General features: G+C 43.9%; 1 protein-coding gene across 1 annotated transcript in view; it reads right to left on the minus strand.

The window, feature by feature from the left end:
* Positions 1 to 3,170: 3,170 nt before the first annotated feature.
* foxo1b (forkhead box O1 b) overlaps positions 3,171 to 11,430 on the minus strand; it is a 54,965-nt gene continuing 46,705 nt past the window's right edge. Inside the window, exons 2-3 of the mRNA XM_017721987.2 lie at positions 6,228 to 6,419; positions 3,171 to 4,781 (exon numbers count right to left, since the gene is read on the minus strand). Coding sequence (XP_017577476.1) covers positions 3,600 to 4,781; positions 6,228 to 6,419 — 1,374 coding nt within the window. The 3' untranslated portion in view covers positions 3,171 to 3,599. The remainder of the gene's footprint in view (positions 4,782 to 6,227; positions 6,420 to 11,430) is intronic.

Raw genomic sequence — 11,430 nt, forward strand, 5'->3', positions numbered from 1 at the left:
TTTGGTCCAAAGTGCTAATGTTGCTAACAGTAAATAAAATCATATCAACACTAATTAGCATTACAGCAGAGACACCGGCAACTAGCTCACCTTCACTGTTAGGCACACTTCAAAAAACTGATGAACCGCACTCCTATTAAGCTATTTTAGCGCTGACAGCGCCCCCTTGTGTAGAATCTTCAGTCTGCTAAACATGCACGAGTGAGTGAGTTACAAGCCAGGCCTGTGAGGTGCGTCTCACCAAGAAAGCAGCTGTAAGAGGTTCTATGAGTGATACCAATAAAAGAAGAGCCATGTTTGAAAAGGAGTCTGTGAGTGTGAAGAACCTTTAACGGTTTTAAAGAACCTTCTTAAAGGTTCTAAGCCCAATTTAAGGGTTCTACCAAGAAGGTTAATTGAAAAACTACGCTTAAAAAGGAATTTGTGAGTGTGAAGAACCTTATAAAGTTTTAAAGAACTTAGTAAAGAAAGGTTCTATATCAATTTAAGGGTTCTTCATAGAACCCTCACATTATGTGGAGGTTTTTCAAACTTCACAAAGGTTCCATGTGTGATACCATTAAAACCATTACCACAAAAATCATATTTGAAAAGAGGTCTGTGAGTGTGAAGAACCCTTTTAAAGATTTAAAGAACCTTCTAAATGTGCTATGCCTTTATGGGCTCTTCCTAGAAGGTTCTCTGAATAACTGCTTTTGAAAAGGAGTTTGTGAGTATGAAGAACCTTGTAAAGGTTTAAAGAACCTTCTAGGGGTTCTATACCAATGTAAGGGCTCTTCATAGAACTCTCACATTATGTGGAGGTTTTTCAAACTTCACAAAGGTTCTATGAGTGACACCGTTAAAACCCTTACCATTATGATTACTATTAAAAAAATAATTGTTTCCCTGAAGAACCATGTTTGAAGTTTAAAGAACATTCCAAACGTTCTCTGCCAATTTAGTTCCCTGAAGAACTATGTTTGAAAAGAAATTGTGAGCATGAAGAACCCTGTAAAGGTTTAAAGAACAGAAGTTCTATGCCAATTTAAGGGTTCTACCAAGACGTTTTTCAAACTTTACAAAGGTTCCGCACTCTCACACATCACATTTACTAAATTTATTCCCTACAGAACCATCCACAAGTGGTTCTTGGATGGCAATGCAGAGGTTGTTGGCACTTTTAGTGCTATGTTAGCACATTTGGTCGAACTATTCCTAAATCCAGCCGTAAAAATCCCAAAATTTGGAGAAAGAGAGGAAATGAAAGATGGTCTTTTGAGTTGTTTGTGGCTGATGATGAGTGAACCTGCCTTATTTGTAGCCCATGGGTTCTGCAGGAGAAACGACTGGGATAGACAGAACTGGGCTGAGAGGACGGTCAAGTTTTTAGCCTTTCTGACCAAGAAAAAAAACAAACAAATCCCATCAAATTTTGCAATGAACTGTTCACATACACTGTATACAGGTGCTGGGGGATATAATGTATATTTACATATATATATATATTGGTGCCACAAAACAAAGGTTTCTAGTTCTAGACATATTAAGATAAAACATCTGAATGCAACGTGTCCCATTTGCTTTCAAACAACACTTTAAAATATTCAAAAAGTAAAATAAATGTTTCTTTTCTTGAAATGTGTTCTGTGTCTGGTTAAAACATCTGAGCAATTCATCCCTTTGAGGAAAGAAACAAAAGAGAACAGAACCGTTCAATCAGAACCAGCCATATCATGTTTGTTTAACATTTGGGTTCACTGGGTTCATTCCTGCTTTCAATGACGTTGCTGTTGCTGCATTTACTAACAAAGTTGCTTTGTCTATCGTGTTTGCAAGACTCCCATGAAAAGGAGCATAACCCACATTTTTACTGTTACTCTGATGAGCCACATCAGTAACATGCACTTACAACCATAGTTATTCCGAATGTGTTCTATGGCAGTGCATCCAACAATAAAGGCAGCTTGGGGCTTCTTTCATACAGTGATGGGAAACCCTGGAGCTCACAGATCCATTTTTGTCCAATGTGGATATGATGCACACCAGCTACTCTGAAAATGTGCACAATTTTCCAGTTAATGAAGCTATGTAATAACTGACGTTTGGGGGGGGGGGCATGGCTGAAACCCCTCCTTCTTCCAGTGTAACGCCCCATAAATTCACTTCCTCACCTTCCGTTCCCATGACAAAGCGTTTCCAATACCCGCCGCCACCCTGTCTTCTACCTGTTCTTCAGTCCTGCACCAGTCCTGCTACAGCTATGAGGGCGCCTGGCCTTCTAGCTACAGGCAGAAGCTGCCCAGAACTTAAGCCCAAGTCCCTGCGCACCCTCAATCAGTCTTCTGTCATACTACCACCACCATGTAGTGGATCAGGAAGGATGTGCTTGGTGTCCAAATTTTGCTTTTTAGTTTAGCACGGGAGCTAACATTCCTAACAAACAATAGAAGTCAATAGTCACCCAAATTTTTCTGTAAACACATCCACAAAACCTCTCTCTATCCATACAAACCGCAGGCAGCTCTTCAATAAAGTTGTGCAGACTGGTCAGTGTGGTTTGGACACAGTGTGTCCTGGACATGGTGTAGCTGGACGTGGTTGGCAGCCACTTCAGACAACAGGTGTGTTGTTTCTGCCTCTCAGAATCCAACTTCACTTCAGATGCAGGCATACTGCAGTTTGAGAAGAAGGTTGAGAGAAGTTTGAGATGTACTTCCAAAAAACGGTTTGGGTGACCACTGACTTCTAGTGTTAGCTACGTTAGCCTCGTAGCTCCAGTTCTAAACTAAGGAAGTAAACTTGAGACACCAAACGTGTCTTGACTGATCAACTACATCTGGGGAAAATGGAAAATTATGTACATTTGATTTCCGACCAAATTGTTCCTGTAATGAGTTAAAGGGGGCAAAGACCAAAGCTACATTCACATTACAAGCCTCGTTGTTCAAATCCGAGTTTTTGCTTAAATCTGATCTCTTTGACTCGATGGTTCACACTTGTTTAGGTGATTTAAATCTGTCATTAATGTGATGAACCGGCTCCTGACCTGACCCTCATGAGCTCCTCCTACTCAGTGACGTCACGTGACTGAATCACTGTATCATCAGCACAAACTAACGAGCAGAACGAGCTTCGCTGAGAAGATCATTAACTCTGATCAGCTCTCAGCTTCGTTATTAGAGCCAGACGGAGGAGAAAAAGGTGAGATGAGCTGCTTTTCCACCGTTTACGGGCTTTAACGTCTGTTCGGCGCTGTTGCCATGGTAACGCTGAATGATGGCACAGCACAGTGGAAAAAAAGGACATGAATTCCGACCTGAGCGTCAAATTAAGGCCACACGGCCACGAATTGGATACGTATCCGATCTGAGTCACAGATCTAGGCAAAAAATTAGATTTGTGAGGATTATGGTGAACTATATCAAGGCAAACTTAAATATCATCAGATATCATGATATGTTTGGAAAGTATTGTGATATTGAATTTGATCAATATCGTACAGCACTACCGTATAATCAGATATTCGAAAAGGCTTCATACATCACAGTGTATGCTCAACGTTTTGCTCTTAGAGTAAAGAAGGCTATCAATCAGAGTCTATGCATGGATGTGTGCATTTATCCAGACACCCAGCTGTGTGTGGTGGTCTTGACCCCCTGCGCGACACTCGTGTGCGCGTACCCCTGCTGACTGGCCATGGGGTCGAAGTTGAAGTCCAGTGCGTCGCCATCCATCAGCGTGTCGTGCAGGACCGTCTCCACGTCACACTCCAGCCGCTCGATGGACATGTCATCCAGGTCGCTAGGCAACCGCTCCAGGTGACTGTGATGGTGGTGATGGTGGTGATGCTGGACCGGGGTGTTTCTATGGTAACCATTACCATTGACATTGCAGTAATTCGGTGGCGGTGCTGCATCCACGGCTCCGCCCCCTCCTCTTCCACCCAGGTGAGGCGCTTGTCCATGGGGCAGGTGAGGGTATGGCTTCACGTTACCATGGCGACCAGGATGGCCTAGGGGCAAAAGGCCACAACCGTTCATTGTGGAGGGCAGCTGAGGGTGAATTGGCCTTGGGTGTGGGTTTGGGTGGCCATGTGTGTGAGGGCCGGTCAATTTGCCCCCCTGCCCTAACTGCCCCTGGGCATTATACGGGGGCAGTACCCCACTTTGTGACCCCACAGCTTCCATAGGGGGCAGTATATCCCCTCTAGGGTCAGCCTCAGTGGTCAAAAGCTCCTTTAAAAGGCCTGTGGGGCAGTTATACTGTCCCATGAAGGGACCATAACCTCTTGGCTTACTGTCTGATAGAGTCTGAATGGACAATGGCCACTTACGAAAGTCCGGCTGGCTTTGAGGCTGGGCACCCAGTCCGGGTGAGCTGTAGGGCGAATATCCAGAATTTCCAGAGGCATTCTGGCTGTCCTGTCCACCTTGGCTGTTATTTTTGGGTGACAGAAGGTTGAGGTTATCTAAAAGATTCTCCATCATCACGTTTTTGGACGACCCATGGTGACCCAGTGATCCGGCCACTTCAGACAGGCTGGGCAGGGTGCCCCCGAGTTTGGTGCCAGGAGTGCCAGGGTAGCCCATGTGGATTTCTCCAGCCTCGCCAACATCCTCCTCGGCCAAATACGGTGACCGCCGGCCACTGAGCGTGCTGGCGTCCGAGCTTGCCCGCGTCCGGAAGGTGGTCCAGGCCTCGAAGTCATCGTTGCTGTGGGAGTTCGGGCTACCAAGCCACTTAGAGTACTGCGAGCCAGGACTGTTAGAGCCAGCGTCTAAACCAGCCTGTAGAGACATCTGCATGGAGAAAGCAATAATACAGATCAGGTGCTGTTTCCTGGATAGGGCATTATACTCACTGTAACTGAACCATCAAATGGTGGTGATGCAAATATTTAGTTAGGATAAAACAGCTACGCGCTAATCCTTTGGGTATATTTATCTTTGACACACATCTTCGTATTCTTCCAAATTAGCCGTGCAATTAAATAATGATCTCCTTGCACAGGAAATGTAGACGATCATCCAAGGCATGCTTGATGCTTCTTTAGTTTTGAAGTAATAGAACCTGAGGTGCACTAATTAACATGGAGCCATGTCTACATGATCACCTCCCTGAAATTACGTTGAGCTGATAAGTAATCTCAGATAGGCTCCCTAGTAGGCCTGCCACGGTTGTGATCACAATTAATTGCCATATGAATCACTGAAATCAACTTTTTAATTTTAATGCAACTATTGGCTGATTATCTACGTTGCTTTCTAGCTGTCAACGCTTAATAGCTCCCAACTGATGAAGGACACTGCTAAACAAGAGACATGAGGGATGTTCTGAGGAGATATTGACAATTGTCTGATGTGATGTGGGGGATGTTCTGATGAGATATTGAGAATGTTGAGGATGTTTTGAGGTTACAATGTGATGCTGAGGACGTTCTGAGGTTACAATGTGATGCTGAGGATGTTCTAAGGTTACAATGTGATGCTGAGGATGTTCTGAGGTTACAATGTGATGCTGAGGATGTTCTAAGGTTACAATGTGATGCTGAGGATGTTCTAAGGTTACAATGTGATGCTGAGGACATTCTGAGGTTACAATGTGATGCTGAGGATGTTCTAAGGTTACAATGTGATGCTGAGGATGTTCTAAGGTTACAATGTGATGCTGAGGACGTTCTGAGGTTATTATGTGATGCTGAGGATGTTCTAAGGTTACAATGTGATGCTGAGGATCTTCTGAGGTTATTATGTGATGCTGAGGATGTTCTAAGGTTACAATGTGATGCTGAAGATGCTCTGAAGTTATAATGTGATGCTGAAGACGTTCTAAGGTTACAATGTGATGTTGAGGATGTTCTAAGGTTACAATGTGATGCTGAAGACGTTCTAAGGTTACAATGTGATGTTGAGGATGTTCTAAGGTTACAATGTGATGCTGAAGACGTTCTAAGGTTACAATGTGATGCTGAGGATGTTCTAAGGTTACAATGTGATGCTGAAGATGCTCTGAAGTTATAATGTGATGCTGAAGACGTTCTAAGGTTACAATGTGATGTTGAGGATGTTCTAAGGTTACAATGTGATGCTGAAGACGTTCTAAGGTTACAATGTGATGCTGAGGATGTTCTAAGGTTACAATGTGATGCTGAAGACGTTCTAAGGTTACAATGTGATGCTGAGGATGTTCTAAGGTTACAATGTGATGCTGAGGATGCTCTGATATCAGTCTTCTGCCCAGCTCACCTTCTTTTTTGCGGCGCGTCCACGGCTCTTGGCGAATTTGCTGTTGTTGTCCATGGAGGTGGCTCTGCGGCGGGGGGACTTCCCGCTCTTCCCTCCGTCAGGGTTCAGCATCCACCACGAACTCTTGCCGGTTCCCTCATTCTGAACACGCACAAACCGGCTATGCAGAGACAGGTTATGGCGGATGGAGTTCTGTGGAGACAGCAAGGTAGCGCAGGTTTTAGTAATGCGTCTAACGGATTCTCATCGAGGTTTAACGTTAATGGGCTCATGCTTACTGGGCGCTGCTACTCTGGAATAAAGGAAGGTCCTACGAACTGTTGAGCTGCACTAGTTGAACACGCTCAGTGCTTCCTGTAGATAAAGCCGCCTGTATGCTACAGTGTACATTTTAATACAGCCTCATTTCTCTTTATTACTAGATTAATTACAGTTCTGTGGCCAAATTATTGATGACAAACTACAACCAACTGCGCTTTCAAGAAAGAAGTCCCCGGTTTAGCCGATTACCATGATTATTTTCCACACAGTTACTTGAGTAAGAGGACTCTGTTGCCGGCACAGGCCTAAAACAGACTGCAACTCCAAAATCCACACATGCATATACATGTAGTTGTGTGCAAAAGTTTGGGCGCCCTCGGTCAAATGACGTTTCACTTAAAACTTTGACCGTTATTCAGGTACGGTACGGCGTGAAATGGTTCAGATGTCTTTACAGTGGTGGTGATAGGAACCAGGGGTCGCCATGACTACAACACAATATATATATATTTGCAACACCTATACTTTTACCACTGTACTGTCTTCAGTTCATTCTGTGCCTGTCAATCATCAGTTACTTTCTTGCACTTTATATGTAAATAATACTGCATAAGTCACATTTGATCATTTATGTTCCTCCAAATATGTTAATTTGTTATAATATTTGAGTTCTCTGTAGGTGAACAAAGAGCAGAATTCCCTCTCAACTCTACAGCAGAAGTTGGGAAAGTTGGTTATGAAGGGAAAAGTCATTTGTCAGGTTTTTAACGCAAGCTGGACGCAGTTGGCACAATCCAAATAAACAGAGCAGACACTGTGTATACACACACACACACACACACACACATCCTTCACACACACAGCTCTATTTACACACACACATCCTTCTCACACACACACACACACACACACACACACACACACACAGCTCTATGTATACACACACATCCTGCACTAATGATATTTTGTCTGGCCCAATTTTTCCACTCACACCCAGATACACACTCGCACACCACTGAAAATGAGGCAGGGAAGAAAAGAATGGAGCTTTTCACTTACAAGTGCTGTCAAATGTGATGAATAGTAAAACATTACTACACAAATTCTCTAAAAACCTATAAAAAATGGATCATCTCTCACAACACTAAAAATATGACCATATAAATACACTCGATTATGTGGTTTCTGACACTGTGACTCCCTGTTATCTATAAACATGGACGAAAATGCATTAGCACGAAGCTAAAAACGGTTCCGGAAGCCCGAAATCTGCCACTTTAGTCCATGTTTACGGATTACAGCCCGTTTTACTGTGTCAGAAACCACATAATCGAGTCTATTAAAGATACGGAACATCTCCACCCAGTGTGAGGCGACTGTGCGGTGCTATTTTGTGAGATAGAAGCTTCCATGACTTCTTAGCTACATTAGCATCGCAGCTCCAGTGTTAAAACTAAAGGAGCAAACCTTAGACAACAAATCCGTCTTGGCTGATGGGTGAAGAAGTGGTTTGGCAACAATTTTACACTCACACCAGATGTAGTTCATCAGCTAAGACATGTCTGGTGATGCAGTGGTGGCTAATGTGGCAGCCAACAGTGGAAGTCAATAGTCACCCAAATCTTTTCTGTAAATACGTCCTCAAAACGTCTCTCGAACGGCATCTAGGCCTTCTTTAAGGTGCTCAGGGTGACTCTGAGCTATAAAAATGAACGAAACGTCCTCGTGTAGCCGAACACAGACACGCTGCAGGATGCAGAAGACTTGTTTTCATGTCGTTTTCATGCCAGGCCGGCATATGGATGCTAGATTACATTCACAATTCCTGCTGTGCCTGTTTAGAAACATTTATCTTGAACAGATATTCATCATTCGTATCTATCATTCATGTACCTGTTTGAGGCGAATGTGAAGGGGAGTCAGCACAGCACCCATTGTCTGAAGTGGCCGACCACTGCGTTCAGCTACACAGTGAAGTTTTCTTTATTTCTTCATTTCTTTGTTCTTCATACTGAGCCTTAAACCACCTTAATGAAGACCTGGCTGAGGTTTGAAGAGGCTGAGAGAAATTTTGTCTGAGTCGTGTACAGAAATGATTGGGTGACTATTGTCTTCCAGTGTTTGTAAGCAACATTAGCCTCTGTCTGACTGACCACATCTGGGGAAAATAGTGGAAATACTTGTGTCAGCAGAAACTTTCAGGTGGTTCTCTGCGAATCTTTATCAGGCTATTTATTCCAAAACATTCCTAATGTTGCCATTTTACGTTGCACCAACCAAACGTTTCCATTCGATGGTCAAGTACGAGAGAAGAGAGGAACATGATGTTAGCTTTGTGATAATGATCACAAGACAAAAACATCTCATGAGAAACCAGCTGGAGTTGGAAAGACACAATTGTTTACAACACAACAAAGCCTGACATGACAACCACAGGAATCCCCTATATCTGTTACATCGGCACGAGGGCAAGGCGGGGGGGGGGGTTAATATCCCATAGCAACAATGATGACAACAAGGAGAGATCTTCAGTCAGCTGAGGAACCATCTGACCCATCTGTCTGCCCACCGTGAGCCCCGTTTCTGAATCGGTTTAGCTCTTCCACAAACATTCACCAGGAGTCCACGCATGCAGAGAAGACTGTTCCTAGATCAACGTTCAGGAAAAGATGATACCCACGAGTGTCACCTTACCGGCGTAATGGAGTCACAAAGATAGACAACAAAGCAAGACAACAGATAAAAAGGCCAGAAAAACAGCGAGAAGGGGATTTCCTTGAACAAGCATGTGAATGTAACTACCACTGCCCTCCGGCAGTGAACCAAACCACAGGATTCCGCATGGACGAGAGCGTCGCCCCACCAAGTTCAGCGAGGACGAAGTTCTGAGCATGTCTCTCAAACTCCAAACGTTTCAAAAGACACAAAATTCCTGGACTTCTCTTTGAATCAGGACTCAGCTTTGTCCGACTGTAGCTGCTTCCCATTAGGCCCATTAAGGCCACACTTTGCTGTCTCGGTGCTGAAAACATCACCTTAAATGAACCTTTGTCCAAACACGTGCATTTCTAGAATTCCTCTCAGCTTGTATCACGACTCCCTCTTTTCATTCAGGGAAGTCCACGCTTGGCAGACAAACAGGAAGTGACCGGAGAGAGGCGGAAGCTGCTGGGGGGGGTCCATTTCCTGTCACGGAGGAAGTGGACTCAGAAGAAAGGATAAAATGACGCAGTGGAGCACGAGACTGAGAGTGAGGCCAGCAGGAGGGCATCTCCGGCACTTTAATCTTTCAGGTCCTTTGAGCTCGGCACATCCTGGGCTCCAGATGGTGGAACATCAGTGGAGTCATTTCTAGAAACAGCAATGGACCTGCTTCTAGAAACCCTCGCTTGATCACCAAAGCACTTCATTCTAAAAGCACTGATGGCTGAACATCAATTCTGGAAACACCAGTGGACCTAATGCTAGAATGCCTATGAACGTAAAAATCTAGAAGCACCAATGAATGTGATTCTAGAAACACCAGCGAACCCAGTCCTAAAATGCCAATTGACCTGATTCTAGAACCACTGATGCACTTGATGCAAGATAGCCAAAGAACATCAGTCTTGAAACACCAATAACTGACATAAACATTCTATGGACTGTGGAACACCAATGGAACAATGCTGCTGGAATGCTGATGGACCTGATTCTAGAAGTATTAATGCATCTGATGGTTGAGCATCAACTTCGAAAGCACTAGTGAACCTAACGCTACAATGCCAATGAACACAAATCTAGAAGCTCCAATGAATGTGATTCTAGAAACAGCAGTGGACCCAGTTCAAGAATGCCAACTGACCTGATTCTAGGCATCTAATGCTATCTTACCAATAGACCAAAATATAAAAACACTGACAGGCTTGATTCTAATAGATTCCAATAGACCAATGCTGCTAGAATGCTAGTGGACATGATTCTAGAAACATCACTGGAGCTGAATCTAGAACCACCAATTGACATGCTTCTAGGAACACCAACTGATGTGATTCTACAAACAACAGTAGACCTAGTTCTAGAAACAGACCTGTGTCCTGAATAGACTTGGTCCTAGAAACACCAGGGCCAACTGACTTTATTCTAGAAACATCAATGGATCTGACATTAGTATGAAAATAGTCCCAATTCTAAAAAAGGGTCTGGCTCTAGAATTTCTCATTCTAGAAACACAAAGAGACATGAATCAAGCATATGGACCTGATGCCAGAGGCACCAAGGCATCTGATGCTATCTTGCCAATAGACCAAAATGTAAAAACACTGACAGGCTTGATTCTAGAAACAACAGAGCTGATTCTAGAAGGCCAATGCACCTGATTCTAGAAACACTAATGCATGTAATGCTACATGAACCAAAGAACCTTTCTGAACATTACCTGACTTAATTCTAGAAACACCTTGGATTAGTTTCCAGACACATAAATGAACCTGATGCCAAAACACCAATGAACTCGGTGTTAGAAACACGGGTCCACTGGCCTGGAAGTCGAACACTCTCAACACCATTCGAGAGTCTGGACTAGAACATATAAACTTTACAGTCCTGTGAGGACACGGGGGGAAATTTCCCTTATAGCGTAATGAACCAGGAGGACACTGGAGAAACATCACCTGGGTGCTAGGTCCCGTTAGCATGAGTAAATGCCTTCCGTCAGACGTCTGTGGAAGACAGACATGCCAAAGCTCAGCTTAATGCTAATGCTAATGTGTCACTGTGCAGAAGGGGGGAGAGAGAAAGAAGAATGCAGAGGAAAAACAAGCTTGGGGGGAGAAATAAGGGAGTCAGGAGGAGTTAAAGAGCATGGAAGAGTGAAAAAAGAGAAAAGAAGATGAACTTGTGTACAGAGGAGGGAGAGAACGTGAGCGGTAGAGAGAGAGCGAGAGAGAGAGAGAGAGAGAGA

Source organism: Pygocentrus nattereri, chromosome 18, assembly GCF_015220715.1.
Source record: "Pygocentrus nattereri isolate fPygNat1 chromosome 18, fPygNat1.pri, whole genome shotgun sequence".
Taxonomy (NCBI): domain Eukaryota; kingdom Metazoa; phylum Chordata; class Actinopteri; order Characiformes; family Serrasalmidae; genus Pygocentrus; species Pygocentrus nattereri.